The sequence below is a fragment of the Brassica napus genome, chromosome A7 (assembly GCF_020379485.1).
Source record: "Brassica napus cultivar Da-Ae chromosome A7, Da-Ae, whole genome shotgun sequence".
In the NCBI taxonomy this organism is placed as follows: Eukaryota; Viridiplantae; Streptophyta; class Magnoliopsida; order Brassicales; family Brassicaceae; genus Brassica; species Brassica napus.
This window is the reverse complement of record NC_063440.1, coordinates 8,575,031-8,596,124: the sequence shown is the minus strand read 5'-3', so window position 1 is coordinate 8,596,124 and position 21,094 is coordinate 8,575,031. Positions and strand designations below refer to the sequence as shown.

At 34.1% G+C, this 21,094-nt stretch overlaps 5 protein-coding genes across 9 annotated transcripts; 3 read left to right on the top strand and 2 right to left on the bottom strand.

Annotated features, from left to right (window-relative positions):
- Positions 1 to 1,385: 1,385 nt before the first annotated feature.
- LOC106450603 (probable magnesium transporter NIPA1) lies at positions 1,386 to 4,112 on the top strand. 5 transcript variants are annotated; one of them, XM_013892287.3, is made up of 9 exons: positions 1,386 to 1,632; positions 2,288 to 2,474; positions 2,544 to 2,600; positions 2,691 to 2,781; positions 2,878 to 3,038; positions 3,118 to 3,245; positions 3,317 to 3,454; positions 3,528 to 3,620; positions 3,706 to 4,112. In XM_013892287.3, exons 2-9 carry the CDS (start codon positions 2,345 to 2,347, stop codon positions 3,910 to 3,912), a joined length of 1,005 nt encoding a protein of 334 aa, XP_013747741.1. In that variant the 5' UTR covers positions 1,386 to 1,632; positions 2,288 to 2,344; the 3' UTR covers positions 3,913 to 4,112. The 5 variants fall into 5 exon arrangements, with proteins under 5 accessions (XP_013747741.1, XP_048592509.1, XP_022544366.1 ...); XM_048736552.1 differs by lacking the exon at positions 1,386 to 1,632 and adding an exon at positions 1,666 to 1,829; XM_022688645.2 differs by lacking the exon at positions 1,386 to 1,632 and adding an exon at positions 1,691 to 1,931.
- LOC106450601 (F-box/kelch-repeat protein At3g23880-like) lies at positions 4,061 to 5,523 on the bottom strand. The gene has a single exon (XM_013892285.3). It carries the CDS (start codon positions 5,293 to 5,295, stop codon positions 4,183 to 4,185), a length of 1,113 nt encoding a protein of 370 aa, XP_013747739.1. The 5' UTR covers positions 5,296 to 5,523; the 3' UTR covers positions 4,061 to 4,182.
- Positions 5,524 to 5,575: 52 nt separating this feature from the next.
- LOC106453312 lies at positions 5,576 to 8,875 on the bottom strand. Its single transcript, XM_048736550.1, has 12 exons — positions 8,702 to 8,875; positions 8,520 to 8,628; positions 8,399 to 8,447; positions 8,229 to 8,330; positions 8,087 to 8,151; positions 7,895 to 7,975; positions 7,494 to 7,573; positions 7,204 to 7,420; positions 7,018 to 7,073; positions 6,341 to 6,469; positions 6,053 to 6,236; positions 5,576 to 5,915 (listed from the first exon to the last, which is right to left on the bottom strand). The coding sequence occupies exons 1-12, from the start codon at positions 8,749 to 8,751 to the stop codon at positions 5,790 to 5,792; spliced, it is 1,248 nt and encodes a 415-aa protein (XP_048592507.1). The 5' UTR covers positions 8,752 to 8,875; the 3' UTR covers positions 5,576 to 5,789.
- Positions 8,876 to 12,246: 3,371 nt separating this feature from the next.
- Positions 12,247 to 13,290, top strand: LOC106453311. Its single transcript, XM_013895573.2, has one exon. The coding sequence runs from the start codon at positions 12,247 to 12,249 to the stop codon at positions 13,288 to 13,290; it is 1,044 nt and encodes a 347-aa protein (XP_013751027.2).
- A 733-nt stretch (positions 13,291 to 14,023) lies between these two features.
- On the top strand, positions 14,024 to 14,842 carry BNAA07G06120D. The gene has a single exon (XM_013895572.1). The coding sequence runs from the start codon at positions 14,024 to 14,026 to the stop codon at positions 14,840 to 14,842; it is 819 nt and encodes a 272-aa protein (XP_013751026.1).
- The last annotated feature ends 6,252 nt before the right edge of the window (positions 14,843 to 21,094 follow it).

The window sequence follows — 21,094 nt, the reverse complement described above, 5'->3', positions numbered from 1 at the left end:
AGTAGTGTGTTGACTATTCCGTTACATTAATGTTACTAATTGTGACAAATTTTTGTTACAACTTTGATCGTCACTGTATTGAGACGAAATAATTACTAAACTGTGACGTAAAAATATAGTTAAAATAACGTATCTTTTATGTCACAAATTTGTCACCAATAAATATTGTCACAAAATTTCGTAACAATATCTCATTTTTCTTGTAGTGAATGAAAAGAGTACAAATCATAATCCAACTAGGAAAAAGGAAAAGGAAAAGCTGGCCAACTTTCTCTTTCTTGGGCCGCTGATGGTATAATCTCTTGGTTATGAGCCATCCACATTCTGGTTCATAACAATAACTTATTTTTCATGGAATTGCATTTGCACCAAAATGAAGGCTTATTTCTTATGGAAACAATGTGGTACGGTTAAAGATTGTGAAACTCCATAAAATCATCAAAGCCAGGATAGGAAGAAGAAGACAAAGAGTTCCTCGTATGGCGAGAAGGACTTTCTGTTTATCTCTGTCGCCGTCGCCGCATACATGGACTGAGGTAATGGTGGCAAAGGGACATCGACTGTTCTCCCACGTTTTCATCAGTTGATCACTTTGGTAATCGTGGCGCTGCGGCCTGAATCTTCCTCGAAATGGGACATTCCTGTGAGTTTTTAAACAAGAGCCATGCAATCTTTAGGATTAGTGTGTATAGTTTTTGGGGTGTTTGTGTAGATGATCACCAGCTGGCGATGTTTAGCTGCTGTGGAGGAGGAGGAAATGGATGGAGAAGGAAATGGATGGAGAAGGTGTTTTTTTTTGTTATGATGTGAGAGTCTTTGTTGTATAAAATAAATGCTTGGATCTGAAGTATATGGACATCTGAAATTATAAATGTTTCATAGAAATTAAGTTAAGAAGAAAATGAAGTATTTTATCCTTAAAAGACTATGCATTTGTATAAAATAAATGGTGTCATAACGCATGTTTTAGGTAGGTTATAAAAAAAATCAACAATAGACTATAACCAGTGAAGTGAATAGTCTCTCTTTACATACGATCTTGATCTCTCTTTACATACGACATGGGATGGGATAAAGTAAAATCTATAATATAATGAGGCAGTTGTCTTATTCATGTGCCGCCACGTCAGCGGTTTGTGAGACATTTTTCATTAATTAAAGGTTTTAAACATTAAGTTTAGGTTTACTATTAGTTGACTTCGTCTATAATATTTTTGAAACTGATTTTATTTAGGTTAGAAAATTCACAAAATAAAAAAGTTAATATAAATAAAAGTGTATTTTGTAAGAGGAAAAAATAAAATAAAAGTAAGAATGAAGAAACTTTGGCAGAAGTAAAAAAAATGGAAAAGAAAAGAAAAAAAAGGAAATAAAAGAAGGTGGAGAGCATGAAAGTATAAAAATTGGAAACAAATAAATGTGTAGGAGCAAAATATCTGAGCTGTTGCGTTACCAATATCCGCTGGATTCTTAATGCTCCCTCTGAAGCTTTAGTTAAATCAAAAACCCTAGTTTTCTTTTATAGAAATTTGTTAGAAAATCAATTGTCTCCTTTCCCCCATGGCCTCTTAGACTCTCACATTCTTCTTTTTTTTTTGTTTTGGGGAAGAGAAGGTGGCAAAGCAGATAAAGGTACCTTTCAAATTCGAATATTCTAATAGAGGACACGTTCTTGCTCGCGATATTATTCTCCCTCACCACCTTTTAACTCAATCGTTTGTTTCTTTTCGCCGTAATCGTTTTCTTTGATTGCAATCACGATTTTAATCTAATATAGCGTCTGAGTTCCGTGTTTGATGATAAGTGAAGCGATTGGATATAAGTGTTTGGCATGTTCTTCACTTGCTTCTTGTCTCTCCTACCATTTATATATATTTTTTATATTAAAAAATTGATTGGAGAGAATTAATTGTTAAATGTGAATTTAAAAGGTAACGTATATCAGAGGGTTTTGAGTTCTCTCTTACGTTTTTTTTTTGTTTTCTGTTCATAAATCAGAGGAACAAGTCCATCAAAGTTTTTTTTATGAAGAATCTTCTCTAAAGCATCAATTTTGATTTTATTCTTGGAGTAAAATTTTTGTTTCTTCATTTTTTCTGGGTATCAAGATTTGTCCTTTTTTGGTTGATGAGCTCATCATTAGAGTAATCAGTCATCATTTGAATTTTGTAGGAGCTCTTTATATTTCTACAATCTATCAAAAAAAATTAGATTTTTAGTTGTAGCAAGAAATCTCATTTGATCATGTTCATAACCTGTTTTGTGTTTTTTTTTTTTAAATCTGCAGGTGGAAATTTTTTATATCTTAGGCTGATTCATCTTTGTTATATAAAAACAAGGCAAGATGGATCAGATGTCATCTGATAACATAAATGGACTCATATTAGCAGTCTCCTCAAGTATCTTCATCGGCTCTAGCTTCATCATCAAGAAAAAAGGTCTCAAGAAGGCTGGTGCATCCGGAGTCCGAGCAGGTCTGTTCTTGAATTCAGACTTCAGTTTTTGCAATATTGGTTGTTAATGTTTTTCTTGTTGATTATCAGGTGAAGGAGGGCATGGATACTTGTATGAACCATGGTGGTGGGCTGGAATGATTACAAGTGAGTCTTATCAGTAATGTTCTTAAAATCTCTCTTTGAATTGTGCTGAGAGAGATTTAACCGAGTGTGTTTTGGTTATCTTTATTTTAGTGATTGTTGGGGAAGTAGCCAATTTTGCAGCATATGCATTTGCACCTGCTATTCTAGTCACACCTTTGGGAGCTCTTAGTATTATATTCAGGTATCCTTGAATACCTACATTAGTATCATCATCATACTAAGATTATATAAACTATAGGTTATCTTGAAAACGAGAAAACACACATGTTTTATGCAGCGCAGTGCTAGCTCATTTCATTTTGCAAGAGAAACTGCACATATTCGGAGTGCTTGGTTGCGTTCTCTGTGTTGTTGGGTCTACAACGATCGTCTTACACGCCCCTCACGAGCAGGAAATAAAATCTGTCAAGCAAGTTTGGAAGCTTGCTATTGAACCAGGTATGCTCACTAATCACAAGCTTCGATGTGCAAGTAGATTCTTGTAAAGATTGATATTGGAATTTTGCTGTTGGATCAGGGTTTCTAGTGTACTCTGCTGTGATCTTGATTGTGGTGCTTGTACTCATCTTCTACTATGAACCTCGCTATGGGAAGACTCATTTGATAGTTTATGTTGGAATCTGCTCTTTAATGGGTTCTCTCACTGTAAGCTCCTTCATCTCTCTCTCTCTCTCTATTAAGTATATTTCCTCAAGCTTTGTCTCTTGTGTTGTTAGGTTATGAGTGTGAAAGCTGTTGCCATCGCCATAAAGCTGACGTTTTCAGAGATGAATCAGTTCAAATACTTCCAAACTTGGATTTTTATTATAGTAGTCACGGTTTGTTGCATCTTGCAAATCAATTACTTGAACAAGGTAAACAAAAAGCCTTCTAACTTTCACTGATTATCTGTTTCTGAGCTTCTTCTCTGTTGTATTTTGCAAAAAGGCATTGGATACGTTCAACACAGCGGTTATTTCTCCGGTTTACTACGTTATGTTCACAACTTTCACCATTATAGCTAGTATGATCATGTTCAAGGTCAAATCCTTTTCTTCCCTCCCAAGTTAAACTCCATCTAACATCACACAACATGTTCTTAACCTCTCCTCTATGTAATTTATAGGACTGGGCTTCGCAGAGCGGGTTAAAGATCGCTACACAACTGTGCGGTTTTGTGACTATTTTGTCAGGAACGTTTCTGCTTCATAAGACTAAAGATATGGGAAACAGTGCAAGTGGTCGTGGAGCTTCCTCTACGCCTAGAGACAATCCTGTCTTCACCAGTCCAGGATCTGGTCGGAGCTCCACCTCAGATAAAATAGCCTCCTGAGAATTTTTTTATCATCCAACTGTTTGATCTAACGGTCCAGATTCTTCCATGTACGTAGACACAGAGCAAAAGGATGTGTGTGTTGGTATGGTGATGATTTTGTTAGGGAATATTTGACTGATTGCTTTTTTTTATATTGTTTCCCACATGAAAAATGTAACTTTACGATTAAAGAACGAACAAAAAATACCTTTTAAGTAGATGTATAACAATGGTGCGCAGATAAACTGAACCAAATCCAAAGTGAAAACAATGTGTATAGAGCCAATCTTAAAGGTCCCTTGGAGAAACCAATGTCTTGACATAGACTTTAGCGTCCCGACAACCGCTCAAGCTGTCTTGAACTGGGTACTGGAACTTCCCATTGGCACAGTTGTATAGAGCTAAACCGGATCTAAACTCCAACAAAACCACGAAATCTCTTGAGATCCAAAGCGGTCTAACAAACTCAGTCAAACCGGGAATGCTCAATAGTTTAGACCAAGATTCTCTTTCTCCAAACTCCTTCATCACCCAAACATCTGCTTTTGCTCCTTTGCAATAACACACCATCGAAAGACATCCTCTCAAATCTCCAAGTGTCATTGTAAAACATCCTCTCTTGCAACAGCCTGGTCCAAGAAGCTCCTTGAACACATCTCGGGACATATCGTATGATATGATGGTAGAAACTGATGATGAGGAGTGAGTGGCTGCCCAGTTTAGTGTTCCATTGATGTAGATGCCGGATCTTGATTTGTTAGCAAGAACAACTCCAGATGGAAAACAAGTGTTGCTGCTGCTTCTTCTTCTCCATAGCTTCTGCCTCGTTGAGTAGATCATTGCCTCTGTCTTCAGTTGTTGTCTTTGCTGCAACAATGCAACTATCTTATAGTCATCTTCAGATTCATCATAACCAAATCCATAGTTTACAACAACCTCATCTCCCGTTTCAAGATCCGAACCACGCAATCTTTGTTGAACCTTGATGGTGGGGTTCCACAAGTAGAAGCTTTTGTTGTAATCTACATGGAAACAGACCAACCCATTGCAGGTCCCCACGACTTGGTAGTAATCTCTGCCTAAAAGCTCACCATCATGCTCAAAGACGTTGGCCATTGGCTCATTATACAGAGAGTGGACGCAGCAAGATTTGAGATGGTACCGAGACGTTGTGATGACTCCGTATGGACTCTTCTTGTAAGTGGTTGCCTTGGACGCCTCCAACATCAAAGCGTGTTTCAGAGTAAACAGAGTGTCTGAGATCAAAGACCTCCATGAGGTGCAAACGCATTTGAATCGCTTCAGTGACTTCACGGGTAGTCTTAAGAGAATCTCTTCCATCATTTCAGGAGGAAGGTTAGTTGGAGGGAAGAAGAAGCTCTCTATGATGGGTTCCTCCATGAGTGTGAGCAGAGGAACCTCTGAGCTTCTTGGCTTTCAACCAGTAGTCTTGCAGCAGTTAAATATATAGGAAAAAGAAAGTGGAGATTATTTCTTTCTTTAGTTATATGCACAAGTGGGTGTGGGAACAGCGGAGATGCGTGTATGAAGATAATGTAAAATATGAATTATAATGGTACATATACATACATTATGACATAAGTATAGTGGGTAAAGATGTGGACATTTGAAGGCAACTTGAGGACAATAAGGCTAATGGGTAGGACCAGAAGAAGTTATAGGACAATAAAAGTTTGGCTCTTTCATGTCAAATCTGTTATCACATTTGCTCTTTTCATAAGCATAAAGCAAAACAAGCTTCATCATTAGATATGATTCGACCCTGGCAGAAGTTATTTCAAAAGTATTACGACAAAAGGGTTGCAGATAGCAAACACGCAACAAACTTCTCAAAACATGTTAGGTTATGGAGTTAAGGACGTTTTCTTGGTAACTCACTTTTGGGAAGGTTCACTGGAATTGAGTTCCTCACGACTTTGCTGCATAAGTATCTTCTCAACAGCATCCATGAAGCTTGATAAGTTTTGCCGGGTCTGTAAATCCAGTGAATTCGCTAGTTCCTGACATATATTAGATTAAGTTATAAAATCGTTAAGCTGATTAAAACCAGAAACTAACATCCAATCATTATTTTTTAGCAAGCAGAGCTTTTCCTATGGTGAAATTATTAAAATCGAGAAGTATTGAAGGGTCTTACTTCTACTTTGCAGATTAGGCTCAGCGAGATTCCATTTGAATGATTCTCAGAGTTCTTGAGAGATGCGAGCTTTAGTGGAGAATTCAGCAGCGGCCAACCATCAGAGACTTTTAAAAATGCATCGATACCTCCGGCTATATGAGCCACAATTGTTTCATCTTTGTCGTAGTATTCGAACGTGTGCCTGTCATAAGATTATGCAGTGAATTGGCTTGCTTAAAAACATGAGTTTCCTATCGGAAAAAAAAAATTCATCTAGTCCCAAGCTACTGGAAAGGAAAGACTCACCTGATTGTTTTCGAACTTTTCGCCATACATTTTCTTAAAGTGGCCGAAATAATTCTTTCTTTCACCTTGGCGACAAGCCACTGGAGTGAAGATCTTGTGTCTAGCAATGCAGAGTGTAATCTTATCTGCCTGCAGTTTTAAGATATTTTATGGTACACAAGTGTAATCTTATCTGTCTAGCAATGCAGAGTGTAATCTTATCTGCCTGCACTTTTAAGGGATACCCTTTTTTGTTTATACATTAATTCAACTTACTGAAGCTATGTTACCAGAAGAAAGTTAGTATTAACAGAAATTTAGAAAACTGCAGATCCGGCAAAAGGGCTAGAAAGCCATAGCTTATATACTGAAACACTGTTGTCCCAAAAAAAATATCTATACTGAAACACAAGACCTAGATGATAGAGAACAGTCATCCCAGGGTTTTCTTGCCATGTAATTACATGAACTAGTTTAGCTCAAAAGGTTCATACAATTGGAAACACTCAAACCAGAGTCTGAGTAACCTTTTGAAAACCAACAAATTTATCAAGTGCAAGGTTTTGATAGCAAGAATAGATAGAAAAATATCATCTTGTCTATGATTCCTTATTAATCTATAACTTAAGTAGCAGTAAAATTCAAGATTGATAAGCAAACCAAATTTCAGGACAACACAAAGAAGCCAGAGCACAAACCTGAGAGAATCAGCAGCGTCAATGATGTCTCCTATGTATACATCATTTGGAAGCATCTGAGGGAGAAAAGTAGATTTTAGTATTATTCACGAAAGGAAATAGGAAGTAACAAAAAAGTTCATTTATATTCATGCAAAACTCAAACAAAAACACGTCGGTGGTAAAAACTCGGAGGCGTGTTCTTACCTCAACTTTTGTTATCTCTGTAGTTTTATCCTTGAGATGAATTAGCAATTCATGGATCAATTCAGATGGTTCAGTAGTGTGCACAAGGTCGTGCTGTCCAAGCAAGCCATCTAGTTTTGGAATACATGTTCGCAGTTGGAGCGTAATGAAGTTTTCATCAAACTTGAGAACCCTCAAGCCTGTGAATGCGTCCTCAACCTGTTCTGTAGCATCAAACCTGAAGGTAGAAAAGGTGAAGAACCCAAATAAAGTCATTGTAAGGGCGTAAATCTGAAAGCACAGTGCATTACCTTTCACGTACAGAATCCAGATCTTCTAATGACTTGAGAATCACCTTTTTCTCCTCAATCTGATTCTCAAGTTCAAACATCTGAAAAACATGTGAAAAGGGTGTATAGAAACTAAGCAGAGAAGGTGGTAGAGGTCTAATCTAGAAACAAATATGAATTCATCTCTGCACAACATAAAACAACATGAAGACAAGCAGGAATAACATTTTGATGCTAACCCTTAACCACTACGAAGTTATTCAAGGAAGGGGAAACTAGAACTATCAAGGACAGTACGTACTTTCTGCAAAAGTAGTTTTGCACTTTCTGCCACATCAATCAGAGTAAGCAATAGTTGGAAAAAGTGGAAGATCAGATGTCAGAAAGATGAAACTTTGTTGAGATTGTTCACAGACACGCACCTTAAATTTCTCGTCATAATCCACATCACATACTTCCATTGAGCTGCTGGACGGTAAGTTCTCTTTTGACTTGTCCACATCCTAAATGAAAACCACAGAACCCTCAAACTTGGGACTTTACCAGGAAAGTTCATGTATTCAACTCAGTAAATAAGTTACAATGCAAAGGGGAAAGAAAGTAAAGTGAGTAACCTGAGATGAGAGAAAATCCAGTGAGAATAGAAGACCTTCAAGATCCGATTCCAGCCTAGTAGAGTCTAACAAAAAATCATATTAATAAAGAAAAATAACAACAGGACTTGGATGGCATACACGAAATGTAATAATAACAAACCTTCCGCATGAGCTTTGGAAAGACGCTCAATTTCTTGAGAAACCTTGGCACTTTCAGCCTCAGCGGAATGAAGCTCCTTTCGTAAATACTCCAAGTAAGCCTCTGTAAGATTCATCTTTATAAAATCATATTCATCTACTACTCATTAAACAAAAAAAAAAAAGGCATACCTGACTCTTCAACATGGCAATAATCTTCAACAATCTCTTTCACCTTTGTCTATGCAAAATTCCCATAACACAAATTAGCATTATTCTACAGTGAAGAGTTCTCACACAAATTAGCAATTACCTCAAGCTGAAGAGCATAATCTTGTGCCAAAGCCTCGAAACCGCAAGGAATCGATTCTCCAGATTCGTCTCTGCAATTACGGTGACGGTGCTCGAGCTCTTTTACGCGGCTGAGAATGGCGGACAAATAAATCAAGGAATCAACAACAAGAGAGAAAGAGAGAGAGAGAGAGAGAGAGAAACCTGTGAATCTCTTGAAGATGGAAGGATTCGTCATGGGGATGATCTTCCATGGCAATAAGCTGCTTCTATCTGCTGCTAGTGAGGAAGTGAAGTTGAAACTTGAGAGAAGAAAGACGATTGCGACTTTCAACTTTCAATTTTCAATTTTCAAATGGGAAAGGGGATAAGATAGAAACAAAACCTTTTAAAATTCGGTGCTAGGTTATAGCTCCTTTTAACATAAAACCCCGAAACTATTTTTTGTGTCAATCAGACCCAGAGAATTCGATTTATAGCGAGCGATACTGGTTCAATTTATTGCCAATTGCAATTCTTGTTCAATTCACTCATGTCTAAAAACGTCAAATTTTGTACATGGCCTTTTAAAAAGAATACCTTACATGGTTTTTTCAATCTTCAAAAAACAACTATAAATTACCAAAACTGTTAAAAGTATCATAAGTGCTCTACAGAGCCAAATATCTAAAGCAATTGTTTAGTGCTTTCTATAAAAGTCTACATCAATAAAATCTAAAGCCACAATAAAAAATCTATAGCTTTTTTTCTACGGCAAAAATTTTAAAGCTACATCCATTATCAATCGGATCCTTATTAATGGTTTAGATTTTTATTAAAAAATACAAATGATCATAAAATCATATGATTAGAAATTTTTATCTAATAAATAGTCATATTTAAAGAAATATACTATATATGTATGTTAATATTATTTAAATTTAATTACATACAATACAAAATAGAGAAAATAATTGCTTATATGTATTTACCACGAAATGACTGTAAATAACCAAAAGTGATTTCTTTAATTTAGGGAAATTGTCTAGAGTTACTTGTTTTCGACAAAGCATAAGGGCATTTTCGTCCGCACAGTGTCAAAAGGTTACTCTTTTTGGGTTATCCATAATTATGGGCATTCAACAAATTTGGACCTTAATTGGGGATATTCCACACATTGTCTCTTTAAATTAACCATTTTTATTCTTACTTTTAAATAGAGAAAAAGACAATTATAGCCTTAAGATTTAATTAGAGTTAAGAATGGAGTAGAGTTTTTAGATGTGAAGTTTAGGATTGTATTAAATATATAAATAAATACTTAAAAAATTATTTTTTTTTCAAAAATAGTTTCAAAAATAATTTTCGAATTTCAAAAATAAAATTTGAAAAAAAGATCCAAAAAATTCAAAAAAAATATTTTATAAAAAAGTTTAAATTTGAAAAGGTATAATTTGAAAACTAAAAAAATCATTTATTTTAATAATTAATTATTATATATATTGAGCAAGTGTATAAGAGTTTTTTCCTCTTAATGAGTAAAGTATTTTTGGAAATATTTATTTAATGAAGGTAAACATGAATAATGGTATCAACAATGTGGTAAACATGAAAATTTATCAATTTATGTGTTTGTGTCAATTTAATTATACACGTAACATTTAATAGCTTTAATTATTCAATATATATTTATTAACTTGTTTTAATATGTAAAAAATGTTTTAAAAAAATAATAATACGTAAAAATAATGTGTATATAGTTGGTCTATGATTTTGACATAATTGTTGACCTCGAAGAGTAGCAAAATGGACTGTTACTCTTTTTCTCATAATTCAAAATGGATGGTTTGAAGCTCATTCCCACCACGAGTGACATACGGGCTTGGAGCTCTTGGAAAGGAGTGATCTATAATTTTTTTTTTTTATAGATTTTCCAAATTTATTGATTATTTAATAAGGTTCAGTTAGTAAACGCCTTATAGATGTACATAAAATTTCTCAAAGTTGATCAATAAATTTAACATTTCATCAAAAAAAAATGAACGAGTTCGCATCTGAACTTGAATTATTCAAATCTATTTTGATATTTTCACAGATATGACACAGAGAAAGGAATTGAAAGAGAAAAAGAGAAGTGAAGTGAAGAAAGTAGAAAATTTGTTAGTTTGAGTTTGTAGTGAATGGGTTTTTCAAAAACAAAAATCTCTAATGAAAACAAACGAGGTTATGCATATTCTATTCTATTCAGTGTGTAATGTCATTAGTTTTACTTTATTACTAGGAGTTTTTCCCGCACATGCGGGTATAATTATTTTAATAAATATTTATAATAAATACATTATTAGTTTAAAGATAAAAAAAACTATAATATTTTATAAATCTTTCAATTTCTTAATTTCTTGATTTTTATTGATTTAAAAACATTATTTTTGAATAACAACACTAATATCTTGTAAATATGTTGTTATCTTGAACAAATATTTAGTACATTAATTTATAAACAATAATATAATTAAATAAACAAATATATAATTGTTAATATAAAGTGATGTTATTAAACCAAATTCTAGGAATTAGCATAACTTACAAAATCTCAAAATAAAATCAAAAGCACAAGAATGTTAAAACAAACTCAGCTTTACATATTATATTAGTCAAAGTAAATAAGAATAATGATATATGTATACTTATATTGTAAAATACTTCCTATAATAATTAAATAACACTCAAGCAGACCAACTATTTTGACAAACAAAACATTAATATGTAATGTATATTTAAGGAAAATGTAATTTAAATAAAGTTATAATTCTTTAAAACTCTTGAAAAATTAAAAGTAAATAAAGTAAATTTTAAATTTTCATAAACATAAGGTACTTGTTGTAAAAAAAATATTTTGAAAATATTCTTTTTTGAAAGTTATTCTTACAACTGGATGATAACAATAAATATTTAGTAAAAATAAAATAAAAAAATTAAAATTTCAACTTAAATAAGAAATACAAGTTATTCTTGCAACTGAATGATAAGAATAAAAATGAAAATATCACAAAAATCACGTTAACAAACAAATATAAATCAAATTTATTGTTATTGTTTATATATTTATTTTTACTATTTTAATTCTAAAATAAGTTTAATAATTTTTAAAAATATGCCATGACATATTATGTTTACAAACAAATATAAATCTATTTTTTTATTTTGTATAAAACTATTTATAATATTTTAGTATAATGATAAATCTAATTATGATATGTGTATATATAATACTAATTATAAAAATAAATAAATAAGAAATAAAGATGTAGATAAACACAAAATAAATAAATGAAATTATCTTCTTTTTAAAAAAAAATGTTTTCCATTTATTTTTGAAATGCTTTTATAATATAAGTTTGTAATCAGTTCTCAAATAATAGTATAGATAGATAGATAGATAAGACTTTCAATTCTAAAACAAACGAGGTTTGCCAAAAAAAAAACAAACGAGGTTATGCATATTCTATACAGTTTTGTACTTTTTAATTGAAAAAATAGATAAATGAAGATACACGTCTTGTTACAAAAAAAAAAAAAAAAAAAAAGAAGATACACGTCTACGAAAAGGAAAGACTATTCCAAAAACTATCCTGACTAGGAATTTTCCTTTTTACTATTTTGCTGTATATATGGGAGTTTTTCAAGCTTCTCTTCGGGTAGCAACGACACAAATAGAGCCAAAAAAAGTTAGCTTGAGAGAGAGAAAGGTAGAAGACGACTGAGAAGCGATGGGGTCTATGGGTGAGGGTAAGCTTGAGTCACTCAAAAACTTATGTACGAAAATCACTGAGAAACTTGGTCCCCGGGGAATGGAAACGTTACGTTCCTTGATTGAAAATTTTAATAACTACAGAACCGAACATACCGAGTTCCGCAACTCTATTCAACTTTTGTTCGACAATCATGCAAAGACACAACAACAACACCATGTTGATACCGAACTTGAAGACGGTGAAACCCGAGAACACCATGCTTTTGCTGTTAGCGCTACAGTAGATGACAGCTTAAAAGAGTATCCTATTCATCATGGTAATCTAAAGACAGGAGGAGCCCATGTTGGAGTAAGGGTTAAAGTAGATGAAAACCCTAGAGTAGATGTTTCTGAGGAGCGAGAGTCTGAGAAATACGCTACCAGTGGGCTCTTGAAGATGAACTTGGAGAGAAATAATGGAAGCAACTTGCACTCTGATGAACAGATTGGGAGGAGTCTGATGAAGAAACGTAGAACGTATATGCGGTTAAACAGAGAGACACCGAACTATAAGCTTATCCCCGAGGAAGAACAGTGTCCTGTCAAGTACGAGGTACTGAACAACAAAGTCTCCCTGGTGAAATTTGATGCTTGCGGACATAAAAACCTAACTGAGTACGAAAAAGCAATGGCGAAATGTGAAGAAGAGATGTGTAAGGCTGATGTGTCGATGGAAAGTCTGAGAAGTGCAGTGGAGAAAGCGGAGAAAGTTATAAAGGGAGAGATGAGAGTGAAAGACCTTGGAGTAATGTTCTACGCGTGCATCAAAAAGCTATGTCATCTTGATGTGTTTGAACGTGTGAGACAAGACTACAAGAAGGCTTTACCTAAGATCTTACCCCGGTTGAAGCAGAAACTGGATAAGCTCACAGTTGCTCGAGCAGAAAAAAAGTTTCTCTTGAAGCAAGTCATGGAAGACAACACTGCAAAGCAAAGAGATTCCACTGCACAAGGTCAAGGGGAGAAACAACACACTTTTGTATCAGATTTTATATATCCACTGCACAAGGTCCCAAGATAAAATAACATTTTTTTTTAATAATCTCTTTTGTTTCAGTATATGAAACTATATATATTAGGTTAATTTCGTTTCGTTTTTTTTGTTTTGTTTTAACTTTTAATATATCTATGTAGAAAGTTTATTAATTTCTAAAAGTTAGATTTTAACACAAGCATGTCAAAGGTTTTCAACCAAGATCACTTCGTACGTACGTACCTCGCTTAAACCTGTATTTCTTCTAGACAATCTGCTAACTGTTCCAGCTTGAAAGCTCAACAACGATGACAAGTAAATCCGGCTTTTTTTTCTTTTCATTTACACTTTCAGCTTAATTCCCTGGAGCTGTGAAAACTATCAAAGTAACTTGTAATCTGAGACCATACATTACTCTTCAACTATCTTCTCAAAAATTTTGTCTAGTAAAATTCCACAACATCTATACTTTTGTTTTCGTTTGTTATTGTGAAGCATAGTGACATGAACAGTTCTTATTTCAATTAATGCAAACTATATACATATCTACATTCTGCATATTATTATAGTTTTATCTCATATAATATGTCCAAAAATGTCCAGAACTGTCATAAGTTGTATTCAGCCACAAGATGCCACATTTTACGAGACAAATCCAACTTTTCATTTAATAAAAAAATTATTAAGAAGAGGGGCCGGGGAATTATAGGTTATATAGTCTTTGCATGGGGGAGGGAAAGAATAAGAAACAACGAAGAAAACAAAGATTGAGAAGAGAAAGATGGAGGACGATTCAGAAGCAATAGATAACTTGCGTGAGACCATCAAGATGAGTTTAAGTCCGTCGGCAATGATAAGTTACGATTCCTTGGTTCAAGACTTTACGCTCGATCGAATCGGAGTGGCCGAAATGACTACATCGCTTAGACGTTTGCTGGAGAAAGACGAGTTTCTTCATCAGCGCTTCCTTGAAGCTACCAACGAACTTAAACAAGAACAAGAAGATGCCAATGGAGAGACCCAAGACGTTAAAGGCGACGACGAGAGCGCGAAAGAAGATCCTCATGTTCATGATGAATCAAATCTTGAAGCCGATCTTGAGAACCCTACAGAAGATGCAACTCTGGAGATCACACCCAGCTACGAGCTCATCCCCGCGGAAGAACGGTCTCTGGCCGTCGTCTCAGGAACGGTATTGAACAACGCGTTTCGTCAGGTGAAAGTTGAAACACCACGACCTAAGAAACTAATTGGCTACAAAAAAGATGTGGCGGATTACGAAGATGAAAGGTATCAGAACGATATGATGATAGAGAATCTAACGAGTGCAGTGGAGCATTGGGAGAAAGTCATGAGGAAAGAGATGAGAATAGAAGATGTTGAAGAAAAATTCTACACTTGCATCGAAGAGTTAGATCGTGGAGGTATGATCAAGAAGCTGAAACAAAACTACCAAGAGGCTTTACCAGTGATCTTATATCGACTGAAAGAGAAGCTGACTTACCATATACTTAATCGGGAAACAAAGAACTCTAGATGGAAGCAAATAGAATCCACTGAAAAAGCTCGCAGCAGAAAGCGAAGGAGATTAACAATCTGATTCAGATTTTAGACGGCAAGAAATGTATAAAGATTCAGTTTCGTTTCGGTTTAGTTTTCTAGTATTCTGTGATTGTTCTATAGACACAACACACAAGCAGCTCAAATCTCTATCTTACTATATGTACGTATGACAACATAGTATAGTAGACTTATATTTCTCAGGAAGCAAAATATTTACAACAGTCGTGTACCATAGTTAGGTTTTATGGATTAAATAGATGATAGATTGTTGACAAAAAAAAAAGAGAGGATAGATCACATATGATTATAACGCAAGAAAAATTGTTTATTTGACACTGCTAGTTATATGTCTTTGCACAAGAACATATTATTAAGCGACTAGACTCAGAAGATCCACTTGTTGAGGTATACTAGTTCAATTTCCCACATGTATATCAGTATGTGTTTGATGTTTTATATAACACGATTACAAATAAATGAACTTGAAGTAATAGTTCTCAATAAACATGGCATGATGGTCTCGTCATGCTAAGCAATAACAAGGCCAAATCAACGGTATAGCTCGACTCTGAATCTTCAATTTATCTATTGATGTTTTCAGTTCGTGTAATTATTTGTGATAAGGCAGCTACAAATAATTTTAGAAATAAAGGTACTCATAAATCCAAAAACATTAAAGAAAGGTGAATTGGAAAGTCTATCAAGTGATCAGGTGACAACCAAATAAAGTAACTTTATAACCACACTATGCATGACTGCATGTTATTGTAACGCCCAGACCCGCCCACAGCTAATGGGCCGCCTACGTCTATTCTCTCGGTCTGTGAATCCATCCTTTTCCAACGATCGGTTCGTTAATTTTTTCAAAGGCTTGAAATTATTGTTTACTGATCCTGCAACCACCACCTAACCTTTTTTCGTGCTTTGGCCTCACTCACACGTATCGCAAATCACTTTCCGATATGTCATCCATTATTTCACTACTCCAGCCCAAACAAGCTTAGCTCTGGAGTTTTAAATGGATGTGTGACGGAAAATGTAAGTCAACTTTAGTGACATAGGTAGCCAAATCAATTCTCTTAAACCGTTTTATATACCACAAACCGGAATGTTACGGTTATCATTAACCAAAATGTTAGTCTTTTCATTTGTACCTAATACCTACCTATTCGCATTGGGTTTTAGGTTTAGTTTGACTTGTTATTTATTTATTCTATTCTTTTAGATATACAGATATAAGAACCGTTGGATACTAATAAAATTCGATTCAATTTATTTTGTTTATTTCACATAATAATATCGGAAACTGGCTAATAGCGAAAAGAATTTGGGTCCAACTCGGTTCCGTTGCATTTTTTGGATATATCAAATATTTTCAAATAATTCAGATAAAAGGTCAAATAATTCAGTTTTTTTTTTCTGGATAACTTATTAAATTCAGGTTATTCAAATAAAAATATTGCGCAGTTTGGATAATTTCTAAATTTTCGTATGAGAAACATTAGGATATTTTTGTTTTTAATAATATTAATTATTGGATGTCATCATCAACAAGGAAGTGGGAAATTTACTAAATGTTGGATTCATAAGAGAAGTGCGGTACCAGAATGGTTGGCCAATGTCCTAGTGGTATGAAAGAAGACCGGTAAATAGCAAAATTTGCATAGACTTCACTGATCTTAATGTTCTATAGAGTCAAACACTTGCAACATTCTGGTTCACACTAAACTAAAAATAACTACTTCCTCATGTCAAACATTCAACGTTTCCAAGAAATCAGCCACAATCTTCTGTTTGAAGTAGACTTACCAATCATGTATACTTGATTTCTATTAATCTCATGTTGAAAATTATGCCCTGCGTCTATCCAAATTGTAAATTGCATACCAGAATATTGAAGTTATAAGTATTATGGTTTCATCTTATCCCACTTATTAATGTTACAAAATTAACAATTTTTTTTTGAATAACCGAGAGGTGATCCAGAGGCCCGACTAGTCGCCCAGACCGGACGCAGCGGTTGGTAATACCGAGATATGGTGTAAACTCGCCTATAGGTGACTTTTGGGTAAAAAACCTATCCCATCTTTAGTATATAACAAAATTAAAGTAACGTAGCTGAATATGAATCAAGTGTGTTTTTTGGAATAATTTTCAGTATCCAATATTTTGGGGCATTTTTTTTAATTTAGACTTAAAACTTGGCAAAATTTAGTAAATCACGTAAATTATGAATGTATAAAAATGGGCTGCAAAGAGTCATATCATCATATGAGATTTTAATCGGGTAAAAAAACTAGGGGTTTTTGCCAAAACTAACCCACAACTTGATTTTAATTCCAAACCTATACCCAAACTTGAATCAAATGCAAAACTAACCTAAAAGCCTAGTGAAATTACAGCTCAGCCCCTTGTGACCAAACAAAAAAACAGAAGCCATTTTTACGAATATAGCCCCAGTAAATCGTCTGAGTCGTCTGAGATGTTGGAAGTCGTCTGGACGACTGAAGTGTAAGTCGTCTGGACGACTGAAGTGTAAGTCGTCTGGTACCAGTTTATTTTAAAAATAATTTATAAATCTTGTAAAAAAATATTTTGATGCGTAAAAAATAAAAATCAAGTAATTATAAACAGTTTTAACTGATATAAATTAAGATATGATAAAATTGATTTGTTTTGAAGATATATGAGTGGAAGTAGTGAATCATGAAATACTTTGGTTTAGGAGTTTGGCAAACATATGTTGTAGTATTGTATGTATTGTTAGGGTTAGATTTTGGAAAACTAAAATGTTTTTTTCAAAAATTAGTTTTCACCTATATGTGTTTATTTCTGTGTATAGTAAACACTTTTCAAGTTTGATTTGGTTTTATGAAGTGTTTAATTAGATAATTAAGTTTAGGGGTTATGTTTAGGGTGTGGACGACTTATATTTCAGTCGTCTGTTAAATAATTTACCCGGACGACGTATATTTCAGTCGTCCAGACGACTTTACTTGTAAGTCGTCTGGAAAGTCTTCTATTTTAGTTTCCCGCTAAAAATATTTAATTTCCCGCTAAAAATATTAAACTCTTCTGGACGACTTACATGTAAGTCGTCTGTTTTAATTTCTTCACCAGACGACTGAAATGTAAGTCGTCCAGGAAGTCGTCTGAGTCAAAAATATTTAATCTAATTGGATTTTTTGTCTCCCTATATAAAGAAAAATTTACACATTCTCTCTCCTCCTCTCAAATGGCTGCAACAAAAATGTAATGTTCATCATTCTAAAACTCTCCAACCTCTCTCTAATCTCTTTGACTTGAAAACACCAAACTTTATATGAATTTTTCAGTTTTGTCTCATGTATTTCTTACTAATCTATCTCTTTTGCAGGTTTTTAATCAAATGGTACTCATCTTCCACTAATTTAGAGGTAGATCTATTAATTTTAGATATGTATTTTTGTGTGTTCTATAAATGTAGATTTATCTAATCTTCCACTCATTTTCTCTATTTTTAAGTCATTTGAACGTTTTTGAATATGCAGGTTTTTCAGATCTGGATTTGATGTGCAGGTTTTTCAGATCTGGAAAACTTCTGGGACGACTTACCTGTTAGTCGTCTGGAAGTCGTCTGGAAGTCATCTGGAAGTCTTCTGACAAAGTCGTCTGGACTTCCAGGAAGTCGTCTGGACTTCCAGGAAGTCGTCTGGACTTCCTGGAAGTCGTCTGGACTTCCAGGAAGTCGTCTGGACTTCCAGGAAGTCGTCTGGACTTCCAGGAAGTCGTCTGGACTTCCAGGAAGTCGTCTGGACTTCTAGGAAGTCGTCTGGATTTTTCTGAGCGTTTTGGTAAGTTCTTATGTCTGATTTTTCTTCATTTGGTAACTTCTTGTTGTATAAAGTTCTTACTTTTTTCCCAAACTAAAACTCTCCAAACCCACTCTAATCTCTTTGACTTGAAAACACCAAACTTTATATGAATTTTTCAATTTTGTCTCATGTCTTTGTTACTAATCTATTTTTTTTTTGCAGGTTTTTAATTATTTGGTACTCATCTTCCACTAATTTAAAGGTAGATCTATTATTTTTAGATATGTATTTTTGTGTGTTCTGTAAAGGTAGATTTATATAATCTTCCACTCATTTTTTTTCTGTTTTTAAGCCATTTGAACGTTTTTGAATATGCAGGTTTTTCAGATCTGGATTTAATATGCAGGTTTTTCAGATCTGGAAAACTTCTGGGACGACTTACTTGTTAGTCGTCTGGAAGTCATCTGGAAGTCGTCTGGAAGTCGTCTGGACTTCCTAAAAGTCGTCTGGACTTCCTGTAAAGTCGTCTGGACTTCCTGTAAAGTCGTCTGGAAGTCGTCTGAACTTCCTAAAAGTCTTCTGGCAAAGTCGTCTGAACTTCCTGGAAGTCGTCTGGACTTCTTAGAAGTCGTCTGAACTTCTTAAAAGTTGTCTGGTCTTGTCTACTCAAGTGGAATCCAAGCTTGTCTTTGTAGATGAATGATCTATAATAGTTTTGTTTGTGATCTGTTTTATGAATTGCATGTATACTCTTTTAGTTGTGAATTTTTTGTAAAATCAGTAATAATGTTTTCCAAGATGTATTAAATGTGCTAACAATGTGTTTACACATTTACAAATCAATGAAATAATAGACTTCAGTAGCCTTTTTCTTATCTTTGGATCTCTCATATGCAATAATAAACTCCAATGGCCTTTTTCTCATCTTAATAAACAAGAATGTTGGTAAGAGATGGAAACAAACAATAGTAACTAGTCAAAGCATATCATATTTTTTATAAGTTTGCATTGAAAAACTTAGTCAAATTTAGTAAAACTAAGGGAGAGAACATATTTTGTAAATATGAGTTTTACATATCTTGAAGTTACTTATCACTCTTAAAAATACAAGTTATTCAAAAACTAACGTAGAAGACTTAAAAACTAGTGGAGAAGACGCGGACGACTTCAATCTAAGTTGTCTAGACGACTAAACTATATGTCGTCTGGTCAACGCAGAGGTTATTTTTGCAATTGACTTTGAAATCTGTTATTTCGGACGACTGAAAGTTAAGTCGTCTACTATTGTTTGGTTAAAAAAAAACTCCAAAAAAGCTAGACGACTTACATTTCAGTCGTCAGAGGTTAGTTTTGCATTTGACTGGATTATTTCAGAAGTTTGACTTTTTGGACGACTTACGTTTCAGTCGTCTAGTGAAAATTAAAATAATAATATTTTTTAAAAAGTAGACGACTTAAAGTTAAGTCGTCATAGGTTAGTTTTGCAATTGAAAAAAAAAACTTCAAGATTTAATTATATACAGACGACTTATAATTCAGTCGTCCACGAGACGACTGAAATGTAAGTCGTCCAGGATTTACGAGGTTTGACCAGAATCTCGGAAAAAAATCCTGGACGACTTACAATTAAGTCGTCTGGTGGACGACTGAATTATAAGTCGTCTGTGTATAATTAAATCTTGAAGTTTTTTTTTTCAATTGCAAAACTAACCTATGACTACTTAATTGTAAGTCGTTTACTTTAAAAAAAATATTATTATTTTAATTTTCGCCAGACGACTGAAATGTAAGTCGTCTGGGGAAGTCAAACTTCTGAAATTATCCAGTCAAATACAAAACTAACCTATGACGACTGAAATGTAAGTCGTCTAGGTTCTTTGGAATTTTTTTTGAAACCAAACAATAGTAGACGACTTAACTTTCAGTCGTCTCAGGTTACAGATTTCAAAGTCAATTGCAAAAATAACCTCTGCGTTGACCAGACGACTTCCAGGTAAGTCGTCTACAGCCAGACGACTGAAAGGTAAGTCGTCTACAGCCAGACGACTTCCCAAGTAAGTCGTCTGACGAACAGATCTGGAAAAAAACTCGATGTCATACCTTAAATTAGTGAGATAAGTTCCTTAGCATACATAAGGCTTCTCCAAGCACACAGAATCACAAACGGAAGTCACCCACCCATAATCGTTAGCTTTATGACTCTATGAACCATGAAAATTTTAGAATCAAAATCTTGAGTTTTTTTAGCTCATTGTGGAGAGAAAGTGAGAGATATGTTGTGTTTAGGTCACAAGAATGGAAAAAGAAGAAGGGTAAATCGATTTTAGGAGCATTAAGAGCTTCAAATTGGTTGTTCATGGTGGTTGTGGTATTGATGACAATGGCAATCTTGTAATTACTTGAAGATGATGAGGGTGAGAGAGTAAAAATGTCATTTTCGAAAAAAAAAATAAAAAAAAAATGGATGGCATTTTCGTAAATTATATGAACTTGTG

Excerpts from the sequence above, each read along its gene's own strand:
- LOC106453312 (XM_048736550.1), bottom strand. The coding sequence starts at position 8,751 with ATGGAAGATCATCCCCATGACGAATCCTTCCATCTTCAAGAGATTCAC. Across the intron at positions 8,448-8,519 it reads ATTATGCTCTTCAGCTTGAG|ACAAAGGTGAAAGAGATTGT; the intron begins GTAATTGCTAAT and ends AATTTTGCATAG. Across the intron at positions 7,074-7,203 it reads CAGAGATAACAAAAGTTGAG|ATGCTTCCAAATGATGTATA; the intron begins GTAAGAACACGC and ends TTTCTCCCTCAG.
- BNAA07G06120D (XM_013895572.1), top strand. The coding sequence starts at position 14,024 with ATGGAGGACGATTCAGAAGCAATAGATAACTTGCGTGAGACCATCAAG.
- LOC106450601 (XM_013892285.3), bottom strand. The coding sequence starts at position 5,295 with ATGGAGGAACCCATCATAGAGAGCTTCTTCTTCCCTCCAACTAACCTT.
- LOC106453311 (XM_013895573.2), top strand. The coding sequence starts at position 12,247 with ATGGGGTCTATGGGTGAGGGTAAGCTTGAGTCACTCAAAAACTTATGT.
- LOC106450603 (XM_013892287.3), top strand. The coding sequence starts at position 2,345 with ATGGATCAGATGTCATCTGATAACATAAATGGACTCATATTAGCAGTC. Across the intron at positions 2,475-2,543 it reads TGCATCCGGAGTCCGAGCAG|GTGAAGGAGGGCATGGATAC; the intron begins GTCTGTTCTTGA and ends GTTGATTATCAG. Across the intron at positions 3,246-3,316 it reads CTTTAATGGGTTCTCTCACT|GTTATGAGTGTGAAAGCTGT; the intron begins GTAAGCTCCTTC and ends TTGTGTTGTTAG.